This window comes from Odocoileus virginianus, chromosome 2, assembly GCF_023699985.2.
Source record: "Odocoileus virginianus isolate 20LAN1187 ecotype Illinois chromosome 2, Ovbor_1.2, whole genome shotgun sequence".
NCBI classification, from domain to species: domain Eukaryota; kingdom Metazoa; phylum Chordata; class Mammalia; order Artiodactyla; family Cervidae; genus Odocoileus; species Odocoileus virginianus.
The window spans coordinates 95612264-95639701 of NC_069675.1; the positions used below are offsets into that span (position 1 = coordinate 95612264).

The 27438-nt window shown below is 49.4% G+C and overlaps 1 protein-coding gene across 2 annotated transcripts in view; it reads left to right on the top strand.

Annotated features, from left to right (window-relative positions):
* GPR107 (G protein-coupled receptor 107) overlaps positions 1 to 27438 on the top strand; it is a 55660-nt gene that overhangs the window by 17751 nt on the left and 10471 nt on the right. For both annotated transcript variants that reach the window (XM_020874804.2, XM_070454636.1), the window contains exons 8-15: positions 779 to 889; positions 1422 to 1555; positions 5787 to 5862; positions 7459 to 7532; positions 7887 to 8004; positions 10140 to 10270; positions 13350 to 13393; positions 26915 to 26964. In XM_020874804.2, the coding sequence (XP_020730463.1) occupies positions 779 to 889; positions 1422 to 1555; positions 5787 to 5862; positions 7459 to 7532; positions 7887 to 8004; positions 10140 to 10270; positions 13350 to 13393; positions 26915 to 26964 (738 nt within the window). The remainder of the gene's footprint in view (positions 1 to 778; positions 890 to 1421; positions 1556 to 5786; positions 5863 to 7458; positions 7533 to 7886; positions 8005 to 10139; positions 10271 to 13349; positions 13394 to 26914; positions 26965 to 27438) is intronic.

Consider the following 27438-nt stretch of genomic DNA (forward strand, 5'->3'; position numbering starts at 1 on the left):
TCTAGAGTAACTCCTGTCGTGAAAGATGTTCCCATAACCATTTCCTTGCTTTTCTTCATCGTTCACCGCTTGTATATGTAGCCCTAAGCAGTATATTCATATTTTAGACTTACAGTAAAATGTTCCCTAGAATTGATCAAGGAGTCACATTCTGTGATTATATGTATGTGTGTATATATACAAATAACATTTTTTAATTTACATTAAGCTTCATTTGAATACATGAAATATGTTGAAAAACAAAGAAAAATCTCTTAAAGTAGTAGATGTAGCCTCTGTTACTGTTGTCTAAAATCGTACAGGTACATTTTGCTGAGGAAATACTGGTCCTTTGCTCTTTCAAGTACCAGAAGATCCTCCTTTCTTTTTTCGAAGTATTTTTTACCTAAAGGGCAAAACAGTAATATGTGGGCTTGAAAGCTAGATAACCGCATCTTAAGTTAGCTCTGCAGACTTCGGCAAACACCCATCACTGATGGATAGATACGTGATAAAGGAAGTGTAGTGAAGTGTTAACTGTAGAGTCTAGGTAGTGGGTACACATGTATTCACTGTATAAAACAGTCTGCTTTTCTGTTAGCTTGAAAATCGTTAAAAGTATTAGGAGGGTATCATAGAATAAGAAAATGTGTATTGGAACTCTGCTCTAGGAGAGTTTGATTAACTTCAGTAAACAGTCTGTTTTCTTCTGTTTGCAGTATTCATGATTTCTTTCTGAGATTTAAAAATTTAGCTGAGGATTTGGATGTCCTTAAACTTCTTTCTTCTTCTTTTTCAGTTTTTCTTTAACATCAGCACTGATGACCAAGAAGGCCTCTACAGTCTTTATTTTCACAAGTGTCTCAGAAGTGACGTTTGGTCTAATGACAAGTTTTCATTCAGCCTCGATGTGAGTACCATATGAAAACTGCTCCAGCTAGATGTTGTCAGCTGTGTAAAATGCAAGGTGGTTTTTTTCTTTCTAGGAGCAGTTTTAAGAACATTTAAGCAGAGTTAGAGAAAAACATGGCCAGAATAACATTTCTGCCAGTGGGCAACATACTTCAGCAGAGGATTCTTTAAAAGGAAATATAAAGGATTTACATTAAGATGTGTTTACACTTCAGCCTGTGCATTAAGAATGTGGTTGTTCAGACTTCCTCTGTGGTCCAGTGGTTAAGACTGCACTAACATGGCAGGGGATGCAGGTTTGATCCCTGGTTCAGGGAACTAAGATCCCACATGCCTCAGGGTGCAGCCAAAAAAAAAAAAATGTGTCACAGTGTCTGTAAGTCATCTATAACTCTGTTTCTGAAAAGAATATTGTTGTTACCTTCTGGTACTCACTCTCTTGAGCTTCTGTGAAATAGCAGAGATTCCAAATTACTGAATATAGAATGATCTATTCCTGAAAAGTGAAAACAGCCTCATGTTGGTTTCAGATCGAGATCACAGAGAAGAATCCTGACAGCTACCTCTCAGCGGGAGAAATTCCTCTCCCCAAATTGTACATTTCCATGGCCTTCTTCTTCTTTCTCTCTGGGACCATCTGGATTCACATCCTTCGAAAACGACGGTAAATTATCATCTCCTCGAGCCCTTCAGCCCCCAGGGTTTGGGGGATGTGTTTGTTTAATTTCACCTGTTGCTGTCTTCCGAACCAAGAGGCCTTGTCACTAGCAGTCCCATTCTCTTCAAAGGGCATCTTCCCCAAAACAAGGAGGACTCTGCAGAAGCCTTGATGAGGAAATACTGGTCCTTTACTTTTTCAAGTGTGGGAGGCCTTTGCATGCCATGATGTTTACTTACTTCCTATTGCTTGGTTTAAAAAGCAAATCCAAATATTTCAGTAATATACAATCGAAGTAAAATGTATAAGCAAAGTGTTTCCATAGCAAGGTCTGGAGGAGGAAATGGCAGCCCACTGCAGTGCTTTTACCTGGAGAATCCCATGGATGGAGAAGCATGGTAGGCTACAGTCCATGGGGTCACAAAGAGTCAGACATGACTGAACGACTTCACTTTCCATAGCAAGGACACCCCAGCTCAGGGCTCTGAGTGAATGCATTGGTCCCATTTGGGGGCTGTTTGTTCTTAAGACAAGAGGAGTGACTGTGGCCCAGGGCCTGGTGGGAGCATGGAGCTGCTGTCGACCTCTAAAGGCCCAGCCAGGGTAGACTCTGCCCTCCAGAGGCTCAAGAAAACCTCTTCAAAGTCCACCTGCCTGACTGATGGCCTTTCTCCTGAAACCCCCGAGGCTTTAACTTCCTCTTCTTGATATTTGAGGGGAGCAGCAGCATGTGAGTGGAACTAGTGATTAATTCTGTGTCCCTCCCACAAAGTGGAAACGAAATGCTAGTTTTCAGTTAAAGAATAGTGTGAAATGTTTGTTATAAAGCCCATAAACTGTGTAAAGGATGGTATGGAAATATGGTATTATAATAAAGATTTAAATTCACACAATAAATGAGCACCACAAATGCCAGATGCCTTTTTCTCTGGAGCGGTGGGCCAGAAACGGAGACCTCTCTAAGCTCACGTGGCCTGCCTGTCTTCTGGTGGACATGGCTCGGCTTGGGTACTGGGCTCTGTTGGGTGCGGTTTGCTGTTTCCTGTTTGTTGTAAATCTTTTACACCCACTGGATGCAAAGAACATCTTGTTTGCTTGTGAAGGACTCTACATAATCATGTTTGGACTGGAGATCGGGAAACCATTAATAAGAAAAAAAATCCTGCAAATTAAGGCTATAAAAGATGGTGGAGGGTGGTGTGTGTTTGTTTTTAAGAAGGTTTTGCTTTTACTTGAAGTAGACAAGTAAGAACTAGGGGTTGGAAACCTGGTTTTCAAATGTAAATGCTGACTGTTGTTGCTACTGACTACAGTGTGCCTGGCTTCACTCTATAATCTTTTTCCTCAGCTGCAGAACTGGAACAGTCATAATCTGTCATGATCTGCCTTCCTCTCAAAGTCTTAGATCTTCAGATTTCTTGTGTGATTTCCCCTGAAATGATGTGTACAAGAGGGCTTTGCAAATCAGAGCGCTATGCACAGATGAGGCACATGCAAAATAGTCTAGCCAGGTGTTCAGTGGTATTTTAATTTCCCTTTATTTAGCGAGGCAACAGTCACTGTCACTGGTTCACTTTATAGAAAACTGTGACGACAGTTTAAAATCTGTGGTTAAACGAGGCTGACCCGCTTCGGACAGCATATCTTAAACTTCTTGTTGAAGTGTAGTGTAGATACAGAAACGTGTATTCTGGCCCTCTGCCCCCCCACCCCCGTGTTTTTCCAGGAATCTTGAGCCACGTGGGGTTAGTGATTCAAGTCACGTCACGGAAGTGACTCCAAGGCTGCCTTTCAGAGTCTCACATCCCTTAGAGCTGGAGGGAACTGGGAGACTTGGGCCTTGTCTTGTTGAGGCCTCAGGAGGGGAGGTGAGAGCCACGGTTGGCGTCCCGGGTGCAGCTGGCCTGGGCCCACGTTGGTTTGCTGTGCTGTCGTGGCCCCGGAGCACGGGGAGCGGGGGAGCGAACACGGACAGCTGGCCTGCTTGGAGCTGCTCTCCACCCAGCCAGGTGCTGGGTATGGTGGTGCCACTTTCAACAGAGGTTTCTGAGGCCTCATGAGAGGAGGGCGGTCAGGGTAGAGCCTGTGTGTGAGCCCGGTCGCTGCCGCTGCAGAGCTCGAACTCTTGCCTGCCTTCACCTGCCATCGACTGTCCCCAGGCTGCGGGTCGAGGGGGCTAGGCCGTGGTGGTGAGCCCAGCCCTTGCCGGCTCTGCAGCCTGGGTGAGTCTCGTGGCTATTGAGGACAGACAGACTCCTCTGGCCTTGATTTCCCTTTTGACCTTCAAGTAGGTAGGCCCTGGAGCAGGAAAGACCCAGGGAGGAAGCCAGCCCGGAAACCGGGTGTGCGTCACTCACGACCCACCCTCCTTATCGTTCTGTGCAAGGCCCTCTCTTGTTCCACTTCCTGTCTCCTCTCTCGTTCCTTCCCACCCACGGCCAGCTGCCCAAATGTGTTTCGTTTGTGTTTTGGGGTTATTTGTATATCTTGATGAACAAATCATGTTTATTGGTATTGAGCGTATTTTAAATTTACATGAACTGTCCTGTCTGTAGGTATTGTTTTTGTACATTTTTCACTCGGTAACCTCCTCTTAAAGATGCAGACGCATCGCTGTGTGTGCGCCCAGTTCATGGCTGTTCAGCTCTTCCGTGTCATCCAGTGGGCGCCCCACTTCGCTCACCCGCCCCCTTGGTGGTGGGCCCTTAGCTTGTCCTCATCTCCCTGCTCCCGCACACTGTCACCCACCCTCCTGCCTGTCCCCAGATGGCTCGGGCAGCCTCTGAGGTTCATTCCGGAAGGAGGCGCCCTGGGTGTGGAGCGAGCGCTCCTTTAGTTTCGCTGAGCGCTGCCAGGTCGCTTCCTGGAGTGCCTGGGCCACAGGCGCCAGCACTGATGCCTGAACCGGTGCCTCGTTTTCTCTGGCGGGTCTCTGATTATCGGTGATAAGAAGTACCTTTGCAGAGACATGTTACCCTTTTGGGCTTCCCCGTGTGACTGCCTGTATTTGCATTATTCTTCTGTCGGGTTTTCTCTCTGTCCCTGGTTGCTGTGCTTGAGTTCCTTGCACATTTGAATCTTAGTCTCTCGTATGTCTTAAGACATTGCAGATTTCTTTTCCCAGTTGAACTGTTGAGGAAAAATCTTTCACATTAATGGAGTCGAGGCCATGAAATTGTAGTCTTCGGGGTCGTGCCTCGTGGATCCTGAGAGGCCCATTCCTACTCCAGATCACAAAATGTGTATTTTCTGTTTAGCAGGCAAATCCCCCTGGGGTATAGGTAAGTGTGAAGCTGAGTTCAGCTTTCCTCATTTGTTATATAGGTTTGAGCTGAGTTTTTTTTTCCCCCAGTGCCAGTTATTAAGCAGTTATTAAGCACCCACTGACTTGGTGTCACCTTAAATAGTAAGCTTCCATACATGCACAAATCCATCTCTAAGCTTTCTGGTCTGTTCTGTTGGTTTACTTCTCTGATGCTCCCTGTTCCCCATTTTTTAATTGCTGTATCTTTGCAGATTGTCTTGATACCAGAGAGTAGGAATTTCCCGTCGCTCTTACTCAAATCTTTGCTTTTTTTCATAGGGTTTAAAACTTTTTCTCCGTCATGGTTTTGTGTGTCTCACAGGTTAACTCCTAGGGCGAGGCGGGAAGGGGTAGAGGAATTGAATGCCTGGCAGCCTGAGGGTGGACTAGTGCCTGTGAAGGAGGTGGGGGGGAGTGGGTGCTGTGTTTCACTGGCCTGGTGTGTTTGGCATGTTCCAGCCTTGAGGGGACAGAGAGGGACACTGTCTTTGACCATCCCTGCTACCTAGCACCATGCCCACCTCTCCTCTGGGCTAGCGATTTCCCCTAGAGCTGTGCCCAGTCACCTCTGCCTTCTTGGGGATTTTGTGCCATTTTCATAGATCCATCTGCCTCTTTCTTGCCTCTGTGGGCTTTCCAGGGTGGTTTCCATAGAGGAAACGGGCAGCCTGTTTAGATTTCCATCTTATCAGGCCTGGGAACCCATTGTGCGTAACTTGGCTCCATTCACAGAGTTGGATTACATGGTAGAGACAACTTGGGACTCCATTCTATGGCCTCTCTGCTGGCAGCAACCACTTTTTAAAAAGCTCTGTGTTTGTGGTTTGCTTAGATCATACTTATGGCTTCCTTATAAATGTATGATGGGTGGAGCTTCGGCTGTCCTTTGGGAGTGTGAAATTGTCCTTAAATTCTTTTCTCTCTGTTTTATAGGAATGATGTATTTAAAATTCACTGGCTGATGGCTGCCCTTCCTTTCACGAAGTCTCTTTCCTTGGTGTTCCACGCAGTACGTATTTGTGTTTTGGGGTCATTTATAAAGTGCCTGTACTATCAGGGAAAATAAGCTGGAAGACAGGCTACAGCAAACAAAAGATAAAAGAATACCTTTGCCATGAAGCCTGTTTTGGTCCGGGAAGGGCTGGTCATGGGATAAATCATCATAGCCTCCATAGTGCTAGACTTAAGACATCTTTAGATATTACCTACAGACTCAGAGTTTTCTCTTGTAGGTGTTTTATTTTTTCACCCTCCTAGTCATTTCTTGAGATTAGAGGGCCACCTGATGAATTGTTGCAACAGCTTCCTTTATTTTTTGAAATATTCCCCCACATTCCCATTTGATTTGAAATTCACTGTTAGCATACTTGTTTGAGAGGAAACTGACGCTGTAAAGATTGAGGCATAAGAATTGAGTCAAGCTCTGAATATTTAGTGCCGATGCAGACTGAAATGAGCTAGGCTGTGGGAGACAATCACAGCTTCCCCACTTTGTAGGCCTGCAAGATAGCCGTGGGCCCCATCTGTGAGGCTGACAGTCTCCAGACTCTCTCAGGAGCCTACTGCCCTTAAAAATGTTGTCTTAGAAAAAGTAATAATGTATCCAGTTGTAGTTTCAAGAAATGACAATTATTTGGCTAGTTTCCCATTTGGATTAAGGTAAAAAGATTCCTTCTGGAATCATGCAGATAATGAGTCATAGGATTCTTGGGTCACTTTCATATCCAGACAGCCACGTGCAGAGGAGTGAAAGATGCATGAAGGAACTGATGTCAGCTTTGGGCATCCTGCCTGTAAACGTTCGGGGCATTACTGAAGCTGGCCACTTTAGTAAAAATTCATCGGTAGCTTCAGGTAGCTCTAAATTTACAGGTTTGGTTTTTTTTTCCCCAAAGAAAATAGAGTTGAAGCTTGGTGATTCCACATAGGTTTTTTAACTGAGTATTAACTGAGTATTATGTAAGCAGCAAGGCTATGAGAGAGAAAGCTGTTGCCTGGGATTGAAAAGACTTGTGACATTTGGAGGATTCTTTTTTTTTTTTTTTTGGTTTTTTACATCTTTTCTTTTATATATTAATTCACTAATTAGCCATTTAGTACCACTTGGGAATCTCAGTTCCCCTGGCCAAGGATTGAACCTGGGACCCAGCAGTGAAAACCTGGAATCCTAACCACCAAGGAACTCTCTTAGAGATTTCTTTCAAGAAGAGACTAGGCAGCCATTTGCCAGAATGAATCATCTGCCTCAAGAGAGGGACCTAGGGACTTCCTTGCTGGTACAGAGGTTAAGACTCTATGCTTCAAATGCAGGGGCTGCACGTTTGATCCCTGGTCAGGGACTAAGATCCCGCATGCTAAGCATTGGGGCCAAAAAAGAAAAGAGAGGGACCCGGACCAGATGTTAGTGATGTGGGACCCTTTTGTCCAGCTTCTCAAGCTCCCTGCCGTCCTCAGGGCTCTCAGCACGCTTCACTGTGCATCCGCACGTGCAGTGTTGGGGAGTGGGGCGAGTGTCCCCACCACAAGGCCTCTGTGGCATTTCCTGCCTAGCTGTGTGTAAGGCGTTGGTGGATGACCTTTCTGAAAGGCACTTGTTCTCTTGCAGATCGACTACCACTACATCTCCTCCCAGGGCTTCCCGATCGAAGGGTGGGCTGTGGTGTACTACATCACTCACCTGTGAGTACTGAGAGTGCCCTGTGATGAGTGGCTGGGCGAGGTGGGGCAGCTGAGCGAGCCCGAGACCTGCCTCAGGCCAGGGAGGCGGCGCCGCCCTCCCAGGGCAGCCACGTGGCACGAGGATGGCTGTCCTGACTGCAGAACTTGGGGCTGCCAGGGTGCTCCCGAAGGCGTCCCCCACCACAGTGGTCTGTGCGCCAGAAAAAAAGCACTGTTCACTGACGTGCGTTCCCTACGTCTGGCCATCTGTCTTTTGGAGGAAGTGCGTGAAATCATAGAGTGAGCTGTAGACTGTGACTCAGAATGACAGGCTAAAGATACCCTCTGATGTCTGTTCGTTCTTCCTTTTTGCAGCCTGAAGGGGGCGCTGCTGTTCATCACCATCGCACTCATCGGCACTGGCTGGGCTTTCATTAAGCACATCCTTTCTGATAAAGACAAGAAGGTCTTCATGGTGGTCATCCCGCTGCAGGTAAAGGATCCCCAGCCCTGCTCGTCTGCCTCCTCCCAAGCCTTTGCTGGGCTTAGCTCCAGGCCTGTCTGGGGAGAGGGAGTTGGGTCTCCCGGAAACCCCTCTCCTCTGCCTTTGGGGCTGAAGCCTGGGCTTGTCTTTCTGGATTCTGATGGGCCTAGATCTCGGGTTCTTGCACTGGGAGATGCTCCACCATCTTTACATAGCACATGAGCTGCTGAGAAGTTAGGGACACGTACTGCCTCCTTTTCTGCATCTGACGGTCTTCTTGGCAGAGAAGCTTGGGTACACCGTGACTTGGTTAATGATTTCTTTTTGTTCTGGCCATGCTGCTCGGCTTGCAGAATCTTAGTTCCCCAACCAGGGATTGAACCTGGACCGTGGCAGTGAAAGCACTAAGTCCTAACCACTGGACCGCCAGGAGATTCCCAGCAAATTATTGTAAAATGTGAATGACACCAGTGAATTTCCACAAGGTAGAATATGAGACATTGGGGCAAACATTTATTAAGTGCTTCATGTGTTTGGGGCCTTGGACTGAGGCCACCTTTATAAGACTGTGAGCCCTTCAGGAGAGGAACTTTGTCTTAAGTGTAGCAGTCTTATTGGAGGTAGAGCCTGGATGTAAAGGATGCATGATACACAGATCCTAGCAGGGACACACAGCTTCTCAGCTCTGCTTGACCAGAGAGCATCTGTTTGATAGAGTCGTTCTTGCCCATGATCATTTGGAACCCAGTGCAAGTGTGGCAGGTGAGGATTGGAACGGTGCCAATTCCCAGGCACCCAGGTCAGCCCGCTCACCTGGTGATTGATGGTTTGGCAATGTGTGTGGCAAAACCATCTTCACTTTCAATCACAAGATAACATATATTAGTGCCAGGTAAATGGTATAGACCAGTTGCTGTCGGTTTCCAACGAGAGAGTATTCACTTCAATTTGGATGATCTGGAAGAGCTGTCTGGTGGAGATGGGCATGGCCTAGATTTTAAGGACAGACACATGATAGAGGCAAACGTGACGTTGCCGTCGGGCGAGCAGGAGAGGCTGAGGCACTGGATGGGTCTTGGCTGTTGAGCCACCACGGCCACTTCTCTGGCGGGTAGGGATCTCCATCTTGCCAAGGTCTCAAGAGCTGGGAGGCGATGGCTGGGGTCCTCCTGCCCCGTCTCCCCCTCCCTCCAGGAGCAGCTGCCCTCCCCTTCACTCTTCTTCACGAAGCCCGGAGTGACGTAATGGAGGCTCTTCCCAGCTTTCCCTCTTCTGTTCCCCAGAAGGAACAAAAACACAAGGTTACATGGCAGGTCACTCTGAGGAAGCAAGGCCGTTTAGACAATCAAATATAAGGAAGTTATGAGTATTTAAATGTAAGGGCTAGTCTGGGAAGTCCTTGAACATCAGCCTTGACAAGTTGAAACTGTTTCCTTTTGGTCATGGGAGGCACTGCGCATTCCTGAGTAGGGAGTGAGCGTGTAAAAACGGCGTTTCAGGAGCACCGTTGGCGCTTGGTTCCACACCAGCGCCTCTGGGAACATCTTGTGCCTTGTGTCCAGAGTGTGAACTGAGGGCAGAATGGAATGAAGCTGTCTATTTCCCGTTTCTTCATAGACAGAGCCACAGGTGCAGACCTTTACCGTGGACTGGGTTTTTGGAGGAGTCCAGAGGCTGGGTGTCAGTGGGAGACTGAAATTTCAGGCTAAGTTTTGCATGTGTATTAAGTGTGGCTTCAGTGATGATTTAACTGACATGTCCTAGACGGAAAGAGAAACTGCGCTTCCTAAGTCACAGCACGACAGGTTTCCCAGTTTTGTGGAAGGAAGGAGAATTCCCTGTAGAGCAGTGAAGCACAGTGTTTGGGACCGCAGACTTTGCCTGGAGTAGAGGTGGGACTCCTGCTTTCTTACCTAGTGATAATCTTCAAAAGAGTAGTTCATCAGCTGTGTTTCTCTTGTGCTCAGAGGTGTCACAGGTTTTAAGCTGTTGCCTTCTGTCTGACCAGCTGAGGGACTTTGCGTAACATGCTAATTGCTTAACGACAGGATGGAGCACACACGGCCCAGCCTGTAGGCCCGGGTGTCCGCCGCCCCCCCGGGGCTCTGTCGCACAGATCTGTCCATGCTCCTCGTGTCCCGCAGGTCCTGGCCAACGTGGCCTACATCATCATAGAGTCCACCGAGGAGGGGGCGACAGAGTACGGCCTGTGGAAGGACTCCCTGTTTCTCGTTGACCTGCTGTGCTGCGGCGCCATCCTCTTCCCGGTGGTGTGGTGAGTGCCCTGGGGAGGGGGGCCACGCCTGCGCCGCGGGCGTGTCCATCCAGCCTGGCAGCTGGGCCCGCTGAACCCAGTCTGGTCAGTCGCCCGGCTCCCAGACTGACCTGAGTTAGTCTCCAGGCCGGACCATGGCGTTTGTGTCTCTGTTAGGTTCCCCAGGGGACTGCAGTAGCGCTCACCTGGCACCGACTTTTAGCACTTGAGATGCTGGAGAAGGGTTTGGAGACGAGAACTCAGTAGCAACATAAAACAGCCGTGTGAATTTGAAGGAAAGGGAGTTGAAGAAAGCCTGCAGATAGCCTCTTCTTGCCAAGTTAGATAGAAAATGAGGAAGTACATCAACATAAAACTAGTGGTAGTTCTCAGCTCATAAACGTAGGTGTCATCAGATGGGTTCGCTTCGTTCCTGGAATTGGCAGACTTTAGATGCATATACTGTGCTTTGACTGTGTAAAGACATGTTAGTTAGTGCCAAGTCAGTGATTGATGAGGAAGAATATCCTCCTTAGAGCTCATCCAAGTGAAGGAAATTCTTGCTTCTATAGGAAGAAAGAAAGAAAGTAACGAAAGAAAGGCTCACAGAAATCAGACACTTGGCCCTCATTATGATCTAGTTCTGTGGCCACTTGAAAGCAATCAGTTCTTTTGGAATAAAGTTTTAAAAAATAGACTTAGCGGTCTCTTAGAAGTGAGGTGTTCCCATACTTCAGTGCCCCTCACAGTGAATTAGTATTTTTAGGCTCCTGGGGTTGATGGGGTCGTTCGTTATTCTGTTTATTTAGAACGTGGTGTCAGTGGAGTGTAATCCTTGTTTCAGTTAGATTCACTTTTTTTACAATTTATTGGGGTGCGCTGGATGTTAGTTGCGGCATGCGGGCTCTTAGTTGCGGCACGTGGGATCTAGCTTCCTGACCAAGGATCAAGACTGGGCCTCTGCATTTGGAGCACAGAGTCTTTAACTGCTGGACAACCGGGGAAGTCCCAAGCATGTTCGATTCATTCTTAACCTAACTCGTACATCACTCATGTTCACATATCAGTTCAGCAGACAGCTGCCTGCAGAAGAGAGAGCACAAATGAGCCTTCTTAGTCTCCACAGCCGCCCCGTATTCTGTTCGGGAATAGCGACACAGACATTTGAAACAGGACGACCAGCGTCTCCAGTTGGAAAGAGCGTCTTACTACTAGGGAACAGAGCCTCAGCCCCCACTCTGGTGTCTGTCACCCTCAGGACAGTAACATAGAAGGGACCTGTGGGGAGGTTCCCCGGTGGTCCAGTGGTTAGGACTCTGAGCTTCCACTGCAGGGGGCTCCGGTTGGAATCCTTAGTCCGGGAACTATAGGATCCTGCAAGCCACAGAGTGTGGCCAGAAAAGAAGGGACCTGGGAAATTGAGGAAGGCCGAAATGCACTGTGGAGCTACAAGGGGTCACTTCCTGCCATTCGTTGATTGCAACACTGAGGAGCAGATGCCAAATGGCAAGATTCTTCATGGTAGATGTTCTGAAAATTGCTGTAAAATGAGAAAAACTCAAGTACTAGAGAGGTAATTTAAGACACGGTGTCAGAATTTCTTTTGGACATTCAGAGTCAGCCAGCACTGGTTAGGTGTCATCTTTGTGTTCCTTATTCCACGTGTTGTGCCATTCACTTCTCCCAGTGGGCAGACTACAGAGCTTTTGGGAGAAATGACTTACTCATAGTCCAGACGAGAGTGGTTGGCTGGGCTCGGTCTGCAGCCCAGGTCCATGAGACACTGGGTCTGCTCGAGCTGTGCCCTTCCAGACAGTCCCTCCTTCCGTGCCTTTCAACTCTGACTGGAACGCTGGTCCAAAGCTTCCTTAAGCACATTCCTGTTCCTCTGTCTGAAATGTACTAATGGTAATTAGTTGCCAGCACTTCCTAGCTGGAGAATACTCCTTGGAGGCCAGAATGTTTTCGGCAAGGTTAGAAATCCCCAGGCAATGAAATACCAATTTGCACAAATCCTTGTGCTCACAGCCCCTAGGTCTAGGCTTTAGAGGTCGGCCTGTGACCTTATAGGGTCCGTTCTCTCCAGGTGGCAGGTGAGCTCAATGAGCCTGCATTGTCTTAGTGTGTTCGGGGTGGGGGCACAGCTGTGGGACTGAGATTAGGTATTAGGTTGGTGAAAAGTTATTGCAGTTTTGGGCCGTGAATTTTAAATCACTACTTGTGCTTAGTTGTTCAGTCATGTCTGACTGTTTGCGGCCCATGGACTGTAGCCTGCCAGGCACCTCTGTTCATGGGGATTCTCCAGGCAAGAATGCTGGAGTGGGTTGCCATGCCCTCCTCCAGGGGATCTTCCCAACCCAGGGATCGAACCCAGGTCTCCTGCATTGCAGATGGATTCTTTACTGTTTGAGTCACCAGGGAAGCCCTTAAATCACTATAAGTGTGCTCAAACACAGCTTTATTAATCAAAATAGGAACCGTTACCATCAACACGTTTTTGCCAACGAGAAGTAAGTTTGTTTATTCTTGTAGCTTAAAAATCCACACTTTGGGATTCAGTGAGCTCTTGGAAAGTATTTTCTGCCTCCTGCTGGTTGTGGAACCGTTTTCCCTCCAAGAAGTTGTCAAAGATGCTTAAAGGAATGGTAGTCATTTCCCTAGTCTAAAATAAATATAAAATAAACAGCAAGTAATAAAGCGAGGAATGTGCATTAAAATGATGTATAACATAACCACATTTATTTAAGAATGTATTCCAATATCAAACAGCAAAGTTCAACAATGCAAAACCATAGTTACTTTTGCAGCAACCTAACAGAAGATGCAGATACGACTGTTTTGATCTCTCCCCTCACACCAGGCCCTTGCCAAACTTCTTGCAGCCAGCAGAGGGCGTCTTTAACTCTCAGGCTTGAGAACCACACATGCCTGAGGCTTGGTTATCAACCATCACCATGTCTAGGGAGTGCTCTATAAAGTCATCTGTTCCAGCCTTTCAGTTTATGTAGAGAAATTCAAGGCCTCAAGTTACTAGCACTGAAAATGGAGAGGAATGCAAATTTGTTAGCTAACCTTTTGTTCTGCAAATGTTTATTTTTAGGTCAATCAGGCATTTACAAGAAGCGTCAGCCACAGATGGAAAAGGCAAGTTCCTTTGTGTTCTTTTTGTTCTTTTGTTCTTTTGGCCAGCCTTCCCTAAAGCCTTGTGCCAGGGCACTGTGGAGGGGGAGAGGGAAGGTGGGGGCTCAAGATGCTGGCTTCTGTGGGAGAGGGGTGGGTGGGCAGGGGCTTTGTAAGAGCAGCCCAGTTGTTGGGTGGCGAGGCAGGTGGGGAGCGTTGCCGAGACCCGCTGTGTAAGGCTTGGGGGTGACTCTGCTTACCAGATGATTCACTGCATTTCCATTCGTGAGTGTGATCCTCACCTTCTCAAAACTGAGTCAGGAGGAGCAAACGTTGTCTTGGAAGGACCAGATAACACCTCCCCGTGCGAACAGAAGGTCTTATGGATCCGGGATGGCTATGTGTAAAGCGTCCCTTCCTGCTGACTTAACACACTTTCAAAATAGATGTGTCGGTATTAATTTAAAAAGAGACTGATGCCAGAAAGAACCTCTAAAGCGCTCTGATTTTTAAGTTGTGGTGCAGTTAGAACCCTCCTGCATCTTCTTGGTTTTCCGACCCGGCCTCCTAAGTCAGAAAAGAAACCACAGAGAAAGTGTTCTATGTGTCTCTGGGCTTATTTGAATCATGTCCAGGACTGTAGGGTGCCCTGGGCCAAGTGGGGATTTCAGGCCACAGGGGTCAAGGAGCCAGACTTGCAAAGGTCCCACCTGCCTCTGGATCCATGAAGTCACACACCCTGTGCTGTACTAGTGTTCTTTAAGGCAGATTATTCACTTGTTGTTAGATAAAATATTGTTGTCAGTCTGTTTTCTGATTGTAAAAGTAATATGGATTCACTTCGGAAAATTTGGTAAATAGTAGGTAGGAATCTTCCTCCACACTTGCTGTGCAATGAATATCACATTATTTTCTCTAATTTGAATTAACTTGACTTCAAGCCTTCCCACCAGTGTCAGGCACAATCTGGGGTTCTTACTGAGAGCACAGTACTCAGTCTGGGGCCCATATTAGTTCCTGTCGAGAGATTCCTGCTATTGGTGTGTGAGGGTCATGCCAGGCTGGGAGCCCTGGTCAGTGCTCAGATTCCAGGCTCCCAAGGTCCCCTGGCTCCCCAGGGGCCACAGGCCCACCCCTCACAGAATGTGTCAGCTCACTTTCTTTCTGGTCCCAGAAAGGAGCTCTCGTGTTTTTACTCTCTTCCCTCAGAGGCCCTGGGTTCCCTTCTGCCTCTGGAGTGCCCTCTGGGCTAGGTTCTTTCCAGCGAGCTGGAGCTGGACTGTGCTCTGCAGAAACCTTTTGCTTTTAGCTGGCTACCTGGCCTTCCTCTGAGTCGTGGATCTCGGAGAACCCTCCTGCCTTCTCGCAGTGGATAAGGAAAAGCTACAGAAAACAAACCTCAAATGAGAGTCTTAAAGCATCTTGTCGCAAACAGGAGAATCCAAAGTAGAAAATAAAACCCACCTTCTGGGAATGCTTGTTGTTTGAGCATAATCGTGACTTTCTTTTTTTAACATCCTTCTTCTATGCATGTTATATGTAAAGTTAGTTTTATTATTTCTTTATTTTCGGGGGGAGGGGTAACATGTATACACTGCTGTATTTATTTACTTTATTTATTTTTCGGCGGGGTTTGATCTTTGTTGCTGCTTGCGGTCTTTCTCCAGTCACGCGGCGTGGGCTTCTCCTTGCGGGGGCTTCTCTTGTTCTGGAGCACGGGCTCTAGGCACGTGGGCTTCAGCAGTTACAGCAAGTGGGCTCAGTAGTTGTGCTTCATGGGCCTCGTTGCTCCGAGGCATGTGGAACTTCCACGGACCAGAGATTGACGGTGTCCCCGCATTGGCTGGTGCAGTCTTACCCACTCTGCCACCAGGGAAGTCCCGTTTTATTATTTGTGTAACTTAATAGGTCTTTCTCTTACTTTAATGTGTTGAGATGTGACATGTTAACTTTTTTTTTTTTAACCCTTGTAGTTCTGGGTTCATTTTTCGGACTGTTAGACTGAAAATGTCTAAAATTCCCAAGGGTAGCGTCCTCCAGCTGTTCAGTTTTATCTGTCCTCTTCTTCCCCTTGGTGAGTTCCAGGTCCTTCCTCAGCGCTGCCTTCTCCCATTCTCTCCACCGTCCTGACTCTCTGACGCCTCTCCGCCTTCTCCACCTTGCTCTTAGAGGACTTGAAGGGTGACTGTGGCAGTTAATTGTCTTGGTGACCATTTATTCCATGAGAAGTTGACCGTTGGCTGAGCATCCTGGTGAAGTGTTCTCCCTGGGGTAGATGGTGCAGCCAGGTGGGGTCACCCCTATCCCCCCACATCCATAGTGAAGAGAAGCATTGTGGAGTAGGAATGCTTTTGTCATCGTCGAGGGCACACGAGGCAATTTCCTATTTCTTCCACCAGGTGACAGCATGGGGCCTCTTGAGTGGAGAGCCAGTCTGAGAGCTGGAAGTCGTGAGCACACACCAGGGCCCGCGTCCGCTGTCATCGGGGGGACTCGCCAGGGCTTGCATCCACCATTTTCAGGGGACAGACCATTAAGAAAGCACTCATTTCCCATTAGCAGATATGGCAAACCCTTTGAAAGGGGGACAGAGTAGATGAGAATAGGGGTGTCTTCGTGATCCAAGTTCTTTCATTGAACTGACTTAGGCTGGGGGATGCTTTTGAGCTCATCTCCAGATGCCTATTTCACTCTGTACTTCGAAAACTGTGACACTGGCAGAGTCAGGGCAGCCATGTCCCCATCATTGACGCCTCCCCTGTAGCGAACTCAGGGACAGCTGGCTGTGCTGGCAGGCCCTCCTCAGGCGTGACTGCTGAGTGGCCATGCCCTGCTCTGCCGCCCAGGACAGCGGTGAGGCGGCACGGAAGGCTCGAATGAGCACACTGCCCGGGGCCACTGGGTCTGGAATGAGCTGTTGACCCTCTGCTCCTCGGCTTGCCCTTCCTGAGATCTCGCCCATCCTTGAGACAGCTGACAGAGTGAAGGCTGTGGACGATGAAACCTCCTATTGGATTTTGAAGCTTTTTGCTGGATGGAGCCTGACACTTTGGTTCTTATTCTTAGGCTCATTATTCAACTGACTAATCACATGACCTTGACAGTGACTTGGGCTTAAGAATGGCAGCTTCAAGTGCCGTCCACGCTGGCTGATCGCAAGCAGGGGACGCGCTGTCTGTCGTCCTTCTCCCTGCTCTTGGGGTTCGTGGTGCTTTCAGAGAGTGTGGGTTTGGGTTGCTGTTGACCTCTGTCTCTGGATTCCTTCTGACTGAAGCTGAGAGAGTTTAAAGGGAAACAGGAAGGGCGAAACTGCCCCCGTCCCAAAGTCACACGTTTGTCTGCTCTCACAGGCCGTAGCTCCCCTCGAGTCCTCTGTCAATTAGAGTCCCTGCTGCGCTGCGTTCTGAGAGGCGGCCTCCTGGAGTCTTCACGGGCACCTCTGACTGCTGCCGCTGCCTTTGGAGCCGGAACTCTCCGTTTCTGCCCTTGAGCCTGCCTTCCAGTTCCTTTGTCTTTCTCCAGTGTCAGTAGCTCAGAGGACGCCTTGGGGATACACGCCCTGCGTCTAATTAACAGTCTGCTCTGAGCATCTCCCCCCGCCCCCTTGAGTTTCTGAGGAAAATTTCAGAGGAAGCATTCTGGGGAATCTTAGCTTTAATGTGAGCTTCAAAAGCCCTGAAACAAATGGTGGTTGGCTGGTTGCTGGGGGAGTGGAAAAGTGGCTTCATTCCAGCTGCCGCCATGTTCTGAAAGTAGCTGTGACCTCGAGAGGTCACAACGGTTCGTCAGGGCGACCGCCCTCAAGAGGGTCCTCGGGATCAGAACTTTCTTCGTAATGTGACTTGATCAGCCTTCTTTGCTGTTGATCTTTGCACTGGTGTCACACAAGCAGTGGTGCGTAGACCAGCTGGCGCCTCAGCACACTTCACGGCAGTGGCCCCAAACTTCTGGTGGCCGCTGCCTTCTCTTCATTTCCACCTACTCGCAGGGGTGGAGAAGGCTCGTTTCACGGAGCAGTGCCCTTGATGAATTAGGAGAAACTTTTAGCGTCGTTGCATCGCAGCCCTTGGACATACATCTTTCACCACTCTACGTGGAGTGGGACGTGCCCAGGAAGCACTTCCGCTTCCCTCTGGAGTGTGGTGGTCATCTTGAGGAAGAGCACGTGTGGCAGTTGTGTGAGCTGTGAGCTCTGCTAGCTGCTTTTCCGCAGGACGTTTTTAGGGGCTGTGCTGGGCCTTTGCTCCTTTTGCGTGGGCTTCTGTGCAGGTGCGATGTGAGCTCTTCTCCTGGCAGTGGCTGCTCTTGTTGTGGAGCATGGGCTCTAGGGCGTGCGGGTTTCAGCAGTCGTGGCTCACAGGCTTAGTTGCCCCAAAGCATGCAGCATCTTCCCCGACCCAGGGATCAAACCCATGTCGCCTGCCTTGGCAGACGGATTCTTAACCACTGGACCACCAGGGAAGGCCCAAGACACTGTTTTTACTTGAAGGAATGATGACGATCAAACTACAGTTACTCAGGCCTGGGCTTTTGACAGATATTTTCTTGAAAATCAATGAAGTGTGTATGTCCCTTCAGAAAACAAAAAGTATTTGTTGTCAGTGATCTCATTTTCACTTGAAAACATAGGTTTTAATTTAGGAAAACGTAGAATCTACCCCTGTAAACTTGACAGCTTCCCAATTCTTAACAGACATCTGGTATGAACAGAGGTGATATTAACAAATGTAAATATTTTATAATATTTATGATATTTTAAATATTTTATGAAAAGTTTCAGTATTTCAGAGATCTCTTTTAACTCAGTGAGAGAATATTTTTCCACCTGATGAATGCATGTTACACACACAGATGATATTTTCCACCTGATCAATACATGTTACATGTGCATGAATAAAAGATCTGTTCAAAGCTTGAGATGGACCAGCAGATTTTACTGTGACAGTGTGAAAGTTCATTGCTACAGTTTCAGATTCCCCATCTTAGTTATCTTTAAGAAGCTACCACTTGTCAAGCTTTAATGCAAAATCAAAGACGACTGTTTGCAGTTCTCTGAGAAGGCCTGCCTCTGATCAGGCCCTATTTTTTTTTTTTTATAAACTTCAATCAGAACACTCCCTCACACCGAATTGAAGGCAGAAGCAAATACGAGAATCCAGTTCTGTTCTATTAGGCCAGACGTTAAAGGGATTTACAAAAATGGGAAACAGTTTGATTCTTCTCCTGAAGTTTGAGTTTTTTTATTTTATGAGGGAAACATTGTTTCTATTAACACGTAATGTATATATTTTTGTTAACCTATAAATGAATTATTAAATATTTTAAAAATTTGTTTCAGTTTCTAGTATGGTAGGTACTGGTAGACTTGACCCACATTAACAGAAGCTCTTGAAAGTGGGAAGGGGTCCCAAGACTGAAAGTTTGAGAACCGTGTGTTAGGGATGAGATTTGCTGAGTCTCTGGTGCTCACGAGGACCATGAACGGGGGTGGAAGTCTACCTGGTTCTCTTCTCCTGTGCCTGCCAAGCCCGTTTCAGACTTAGTCGGCCATATTCTTGTGACGAAGATGTCTGTTCATTCTGGACAATTAAGCGGGGGGATGTTTTATTTGGGTTTATTCATACAAACAGGCCTAACAAAAAAACCCACTGCTGAGAAAGGAAGAGAAATAACCCTCCGCCTGTTTCTGTAGATAAAGTTTTATTGGAACACAGCCGTGCCCCTGTGCATGGCTGTGGTCTGTGGCCACTTGTGCACTGCGGTGGCAGAGCTGAGGGGCTGTGGCAGGGACCACCTGGCCCCCAGGGCCTGAAACGCTTGCTCTCCAGCCTGTGCGAGAAGAGCTTTGCCGGCTCCTGGCTGCTGTAGACATTTGAGAGATACCGTCTTAGAACCTGCACCTACAGTGTAGTGGTGTTGACTGACTTCACCCTGTACTGAGCACTTCGAAAACTGTAAAGCTCACACTGCTTTTAAGTATTTACCGAACTCCAACTCTGTGTCCAGAACTGTGTTTGTTGTTGTTTGATTGGAACAATAACTTTTAGGTCATCCTCTGCCCTGATATTTTACGTAACCTGTTACTCCAATGGGAATCAGTGATTTTCTTTAAGTAACACAATGGCTATCTCTCTGGGTGGTGTGATAGAAGCGTTCATAGAACGCCCGTATCTCCTATGGCGTGAGGTGAGGGGCATGGGTCAAGCCCGCGGAGGGTTCCGTTCTGTGCTCAGGGCCGCCTCACTGAAGCACGTGGCAACCCTCTGACTCTGCTGTTTGTCCCGTGGCGTCCGTGATGCCCTACCCTGGCGTGTGGCACCCGGCACCACAGGTGTGGGCAGGAGTATGTGGCCTTCAACAAATTTTCAAACAAGTCTGTGACCCTGGGAAGGGTGAAAACCATAGCTAAGTAGACTGTCATGAAGAGAGAATGAAAGCAAAAAAATATCTATTTTTTGAGATTGGCTTAATACAATGATTTTTAATTTCTTTAAACCTCAAAACCTTTCCTGTCTCAGATCACCCAAAATTCCTTCTCTGTCATCATCCTGGTCACAGCTTCTGGTCAATACTTTGAAGTAGTCACTTAACCAGGGATACCACCCTGAGTTCTTGTAACCTACAGCCGAAAGCAAAGGGGCCTCTCACATCCCTAGGCTGAGAACCCGCCTCCTCACGGACACATTGCCAGTTTTTTGTCCTGTGTGTGCTCCATTGCTAAGTGGTGTCCAGCTCTTCGTGACCCATGGACTGTAGCCCACCAGGTTCCTCTGTTCATGGGATGCTCCAGGCAAGAATACTAGAGTGGGTTGCTATGCCTTCCTCCAGGGGATCTTCCTGAGCCAGGAATCGAACCCATGTCTCTTGGGTCTGCTGCATTGGCAGATGAATTCTTTACCACTGTGCCACCTGGGAAGCCCCTGTTTTTTAGGAGGCCTTTGAAACACTGGGGACCTAATTGCCTGAGGGGTTCCTCCCTCGGCCCCCCCAGCAGGCCTGCTCAGCGATCTGGGTTCTTCGTCTGGGGGGTATCAGCATGCATTTGACTCCGGGTCTTGAGGCAGACACAGTTGAAAGCAGCTCTTGTCGATCGCTGCAGCACTCAGGGAGGTCAGGTTCTCTTCTGGAGAAGACGTTGTTTGCTACTGACCAGGCTGTGTCTTCAAGCAGCTGGATGTCTATCCATCTTCCTCGCCGCAGTGGACTGAATACGTGCGGTGGGCACAACCTCGGGCTGGGGAGGGTGGGGCCCAGACATGCTGGTCAGCGCAGCTCATCACGGCGGTTGCTGGAGACAGCGTGATGGGGGAGTGCTGACAGCAGCAGAGGTGGAGACTGCCCGGCCCTGAGGACCCCCAGCCCCCCAGCTGGGGGTTCTTTGGTGTAGTTCCAGAGCAGAAGCGAAGAGAGAGGCAGAAACGTGTTTGATTCAGCAAAGCCCGTCGCAGAGTTATGCTCCTCATCAGCCTCTCTCTCGGGCCATTCTTGTTTCTTTTCACTAGTCATTCAAGGTAAACTTTTGCTTATAAGAAGATGTGCGCACAGCTCTTAACTGTTCACTTCAGTTACTTTTGACCACTCCTGGGTCACTGGAGTGGATATTTTAAGTGGATATTGGAAACATATTTTGCACCACTTTTTCACATGAGTCTCAACAGCGTGAAGGTCAAAAATTTCATCCTATTAGTAGTCTTTCTTTTCTTAGCAGACCCTTTCCCGCACTTGTTCCTGATACCTTCTCTGTGAGGTTAGTGGGGTCTCTTCTTAATGAGGCCAGAGGGCACCCCATGAGCTAGTCGCTCCCCAGGAAGGACAGTTTCGGAGCAGGGTGGTCCCAGGTCAGAAGTGGCCTGGCTGTCTGAGTCTCTGTCCCCTGCCCAGAGCTGGCCCGCGTCCGGAGCGGAGGCAGACTGGAGCCCGTACTGTCGAGAGTGAGTCAGCCCGAGTCTCCCGCTGGTCTGGCTTTGCCACCACACTCATTTCTTTAATTTTTGTGTTTGACTCAAAATTCCTCCAAAGCAGCAGGGAGGAAGCAGGGAAAAGCTGATGGGCAGGGCGGATGTTTTTAAGCCTCAAGGCTTTCTGGGAAAGGATTGTTACGGAAATTTTCCACCTGTAGGTGACTCTTGTGGGCCTTCGCCTCTGCGTGTCCCATAGACCATCCGGTATTAATCCCTCAGGATGGATCGCTGGCAGCTCCTGGGCATTGATGAGCATTCCAAGCCACCATCACGTCCCCAGGCTCCTGGTGAATTACAAGGCTGTGAATTGCCTTTCTTTCAGCACAAAGTGTTAGGATGAAAAGCTTGTTGGTCCTTGGAGAGAGGGTCTTGGGTTTGAGCGGTGCCCTCCTCACTTGCAAGCTGTGTGACCTTGGTAATGTACTAAACCCTACAGGTCTGAATCCTTCACGTGTGAGGCATTGGAGGCAGTGCCCCTGCCCTTATAGTCTCCTGTGAGGATCACACGGGATGGAGCTTGAAGGGTATATGGCCTGGTGCCTGGTGACCGCTCAGTAGATGTGACGACCAGCTTGTTGTTGTTTAGTTGCTCAGTCGTGTCTCTTTGCGACCCCGTGGACTGTAGCCTGCCAGGCCCCTCTGTCTGTGGGATTTCCCAGGCAAGAAGACTGGAGTAGGTTGCCGTTTCCTCCTCCAGGGGATCTTCCCAACCCAGGGATAGAAGCTGCTTTTTCCGCACCGGCAGGCAGATTCTTTACCGTCTGAGCCACCAGAGAAGCCCTGTGACGACCAGCCCGTTGTTTTTCTCCTGGTCCCAGTTCTGGACCGTCAGGGATGACCACTGGGCAGGAAGGGCACGGTCTGTCATCTTGCCAGCCTGTGTAGTAACCCTGTGGTGTAAAGAGGGAAGGTGAGGTGACGGTCCAGGGAGGGGTGGCCTTTCCTCTGGACGGGTTGCATCTGCTCACGTGCTACTGCGTCAGAGGACTGTCTTGGAGGCCCGGGCTCCTCCCGCCTTGGTGGGCACCTGTTCTGTTTCCATTGGTAAAAAGTGTCTGCTGGAAACGAGAGTCACGGCCGTTTTCCTGAGCGTGAGTGGGAGGGAGAGGAACCCACAAGCCGTCAGCCTTGTAGGAGCTCCTGAAGCAGCTGGGCCGCTCCCCTTCCCTGCCTCCCATTCCTGTCCTTCCCTGATCTCTGGGAGGCTTTTCAGAACCTTCCAGCCAGGTCCAGTTCCAGAAGAGTCAGGGGCAAGCTGGGCGTCTGTCCGTCGGTGAAGCCCTCCAGGGGATTCTGGCGCTTACCCCAGTTAAGAGCCATCGCCAGGAAGAAGTTGTAACCGACCGAAAAGAAATTCTCCTGTGAAGGCGACCGATGCCCGGAGAAGGCAGTGCAGACTGTGCACAGGCGCACGGCGCTCTGATGGCGCAGGGGCCGGGGTGCAGGTCTCCTGGCTCCCGTCCGAGGGTTTTTCCCTGCCACCACACTCATTCTTTTACCATATTTGCTGCTCCTCGTGGTGGGTCAGAAATAGCCCAGACCTGGGGAGCCTGCAGTCCTGTGGGAGGCCGGCCCCGCCGTGGTCCAGCGGGCTGCAGGCTGTCAGCGTCCTTAGCTGCAGGGAGAGCTTCTCTGGAAGAAGAGCCAAGGGAGGCTTGGGATTCCGGACTGTGACCTGCTCCATCACTGCTCCTTGCAGCATGCTGGCAAGGCTCCCCCTCGGAGCCGGTGCCTCCCCCTGCCCAGCAGGCTGACTCAGCGTGTGCATATGGCCGCCCCGCTGCCAGGAGAGCCCGGGGCCACCGCTGGTTCCGATCACTAATGAGAGCCTGGGCTCCTGCCAGAGGTGGCGGTCGCTGCAGCACAGTCGCTCCTGGACTGAAGCTACATACACTTGACAAAACAGGAGTTGGGGATGCTAACCCTCTGCGGAGTTGAAAATCAGAGTACAGCTTCAGTTGGCCCTCCGTCACTGCTGTTCCTACATCCTACACACCACAGGTCCTGTAGTGCTGTGGTATTTACCATTGGGGAATGGTGCCATTTACCATTTGGAAACTTACCGTTGGGAAAAAACCCACATATTTGACCTGGACTGGAGCAGGTCAAATCTGTGTTGTTCAGGGATCAACTTAATCCTAATATAATCCTAATGCTTTAACATCAGATGCTCCTCCACTGCTTAAACCCATGTGCTATTTGGGTCCCACATACTGCCTCATCCATCCCCCAGCAGCCCCAGTGGTGGGTGGTGGTGGTGGTCTTGTTTCACAGGTGAAGGAACTGAGGCTCAGAGAAGTCAGGCGACTTACCTGAGTTCACACAGCCCATAAGCAACACAGATGGAATTTGAACCCAGGTTGTTCAGATGTGCAGCACCTGCGCTGTTAGCTGGTCTTATTTCTCACAACAATAAGTGAGCTTTATTCCTTCCTTTGCAGCCTGGGCTGTGGTGAGAACACCCTGTGGGTCCTCGCAGCCTGATCCCACAAGCAGCAGTCTCGCAAACAGATGTCTTTCTCGTGACTGGGAGTGATGTCCGTCGTGGCGGGGGGTTTCCAGATCACACTTGAGCTCTGTGCGTAGCAGTTGCATCTCTTAGAGTCACCACTGATGGTTCCCAAGGTCCGCTTATCCATCCTAGCACGTGTCTGGTGGAGAAGGCAGTGGCAGCCCACTCCAGTACTCTTGCCTTGACAATCCCATGGACGGAGGAGCCTGGTAGGCTGCAGTCCATGGGGTTGCTAGGATTCGGACATGACTGAGCGACTTCACTTTCACTTTTCACTTTCATGCATTGGAGAAGGAAATGGCAGCCCACTCCAGTGTTCTTGCCTGGAGAATCCCAGGGACGGTGGAGCCTGGTGGGCTGCCGTCTGTGGGGTCACACAGAGTTGGACACGACTGAAGCGACTTAGCCGCAGCAGCAGCAGCATGTGTCTGGGGGTGACCTGGTATTGTTGCCCATGTTGACGTTTCCCCGTGGGACCTGGACGTGGGTGTGCAGGCTCACTTGTCGCGTTCTTCCTGGCCTGCCTCACTTCTGGGTGTCTGATGGGCAGCCCTGGTGGCACACGTCCCAGGGAGGTGGCAGTGTGGTGCCTTCCTGTCCTCTCCCTTCCTCTCACCCCCACAAGACCCGAAGTGTCCTAACCCCCCTGCCTCCCCTCGGTCAGCTCTCCCTCTGCCCCTGATTTCCTTCCCCATGAAAGGGGGCGGGGGGCGGGGGCTTCAGACTTCCCCTGAAGAATGCTCCGGTATCCTCAACGTCACCCCTGCTCCCAACCACTAAGACGAGGTCACCTTGTTCCCCGCTCTGCACTGACAGGGACCCCCCAACTGCTTAGAGGAACCTCCAAAGATTCAAAGTGTTTGACCTCAGTTGGATTCTTTTTCTTTCTTTCTTTCTTTTTTTTTTTTTGAGCCACACTGCATGCCTTCTGGGATCTCAGTTCCCACCATGGCAGTGAAAGAGCAGCCTTAACTACTGGACCATCAGGGAACTCCCCGGGCTCTTATTCTTAATTCTTCCATCCTTTCTCCAAAGAGGTTGTTTGAAAATGCTGATGTGATTCAGGCTTTGCCCTGCTCAAGACCCTCCAGAGGCTCCCTGGGGCCTCAGCACCCTCAAGGAGGCCACTTGTGGTCTGCGTCTGACTCAGTCTCGGGTTTTGTCCTCCGCCCGGCAGAGTCCCCAGCCTCTCTGGCACCTCCAGACCTGGGTGCCTGCCCCTTGCAAGCATCCTCCCGGCTTGGCCTCTCCACTCTCACTCCCTCCTGAGCCCCAGTCAGGCCTCTGCTTGGACACCACCTCCTTTGGGAGTCCTGACCCTCCCCCGTCCCCTCGGTCTGCCTCAGGAACCCTTCATTGGGGGTGGCCATGGCAACCATGCACATCCCGGCATGGCACCTTGAAATCCAGGAATAGAAACGCGCCGCTTTTCTCCTTTGGGTTCTTGCTGAAGCAAAGGCAGGAGTTTCATTTGCCAGGATCTATTTCAGCAAGCAAAATTCAGAAGAGATTTCTAAAGTGTTTTCATCATGTAAATGGTCCGATTGTTGGTGCCATTCTTTCTCAGTTACTCAAAATGAAGAGGATTAAATGTCCAAATGTAGGAGTGATTTGCTTGTGTGGAAGGGCCCCAGGTCTCAGAGGCCACCTGGTTTTGTGGGGCAGAGTGCAGCACAAGCTGGCCGTCTCTTTGACCGCCACCAGCGTGAGCAGGTTCGCACACGCCCAGGAGGAACACTACTTTATACAGACGTGCAGAGTTTTAAATCTGGTGACACAGTCATCTGTCACTTTTCGGTTTCAGCATCTTGTCCTCAGTGAAACGTCTCCTGTCCTGCAGACGGAGAGGAGTCCCTGACCCCACACCGCACCGCCCGGGTCTCTGTGGGCCGGGCATGGTGAGGGGGCGGCCCTGATCCAGCGCCTCTCCTTCCCTGAGGGACGGAAGCCGCTGCCCCGGGGCCCGGCCCAGAGTCAGTGTAGATGAAAAAGGACGGAGAACCAGAGAGACTTAATAGCAGCAGGAGCACCAGAGGGGTTGCTCGATAAGAAAGCTTTGGCTTATCTGCTTCCTTCATCTGGCTCCTTCAGGTGCTACATGAGTGTGAGTCCATCGTGCTGTCGACACGCGTGTCAGAGCCTCAGTTTGGGGAGTTAGAATTACCCAGGTTTTCTGAGTTTCTCAGAGCAGGTTCTTACAGATCCTGTTAGTTGGTGATCACCTTGAAGGTTAATTTAGGATTCCAGGAATCTCTTTGGGAACCTAAGCTCAACTGCCCCCCCCCCCCCCCATTAATCATGAGCCAGAGGAGGGAGACATGGGAAGTCTATCCGTCACCATCCACAGTTCCATTCCTAAAGGGAACCAGTAATTAAATGCTGTTAAGCAAAATTAATTCGCCTCCTGCCGGAAGGTTGATGATGAATGAAAGGCTCGCTAATCGGAGAGGGAGCCAGGCTACCCTCTGTGGTCATCAATATTTCATGGCCGTTGGTGGTGGCAGAAGTTAGCTGTTCCTGGCTCCCTGACCTTGAGCAGTCCTGGAGGTAGGACAGAGCTGGGGAGGTCGTATTTAAAGGGCTTTGTTACAAGACACAGTGAAAACCTAAGTGAAATTTGCAGTGCCCGCCCATGGGCTAATTGGATTTACTCCCTCAGTTAGCTGGAGGGCCCCCTGAGACCATTGCTAGTGGAGTTGCAGCCCTGCAGCCGCAGTGGCGGAGCTGAAATGTTTAAATATGGCTTTGCGGGTTGGAAGAGTTGGAATTTGTAGTGTTTGTTGATTTCTGTGGTGTTACTATCCTCCCAGGAAGGCCGTTTAAAGCTCCCGAACCCCGAACGGGAAGGAACGCTGGTTTGCTGGAGCTGGGGGCGCCAGCCTGCTGCCCCCCACGACTCCCAGATCCTTCCTGGAGATGGGGGGAGACCCTGCCAGGCTTCATGTCCAGAACCACAGAGGCGCCCCCATCTGCATTAGCCTCGGCCTCTGGACCACAAGTGTGCTTGCTGGTGACAAGCTTTAAAAATGAGAAAAGCAGCAGCCTCTCACGTTGTTGTCCTCTTCTCCCCAGCTGCTATTAACTTAGCGAAGCTGAAACTTTTCAGACATTACTACGTCTTGGTGAGTAAAAAATTCCTCAGTCTGTGAATAAGGTCAGTTCAAGGAATAGAGCTAATGAACTGGCTCCCGGGAGCTGTGGGGATTTCACTGAACAAAAACCAAGTGGTGTCTGTAGACATGGGAAATTAACTTTCTGAGTTACTTACTACAAAGTTTTAGTTTTAAATCTGGGTTTAAATACTCAGAAACCTAACACATGCTTGATACTTTTTAAATGCGGGATGATAGACAGCAAAGGCCGTTTGTGACCCTGAGCCTTCTGCTCCTGCCTGTTCTCACTCCCCCCAGGTGTTATGGTTAACAGTTGAGTCATTATTTCTCTAGATTCTTTGCCATGCATAGTTGTTCCTTTAACTTACTGTTTTTAAAAAATTGGCTTACAAAATTGGGATCATATCTAAAAACATGACTGAAATGTACACATAAAGTCCTTATAAGCGTACCACCAAAAGGGGGACATGCTCTAAAATATTA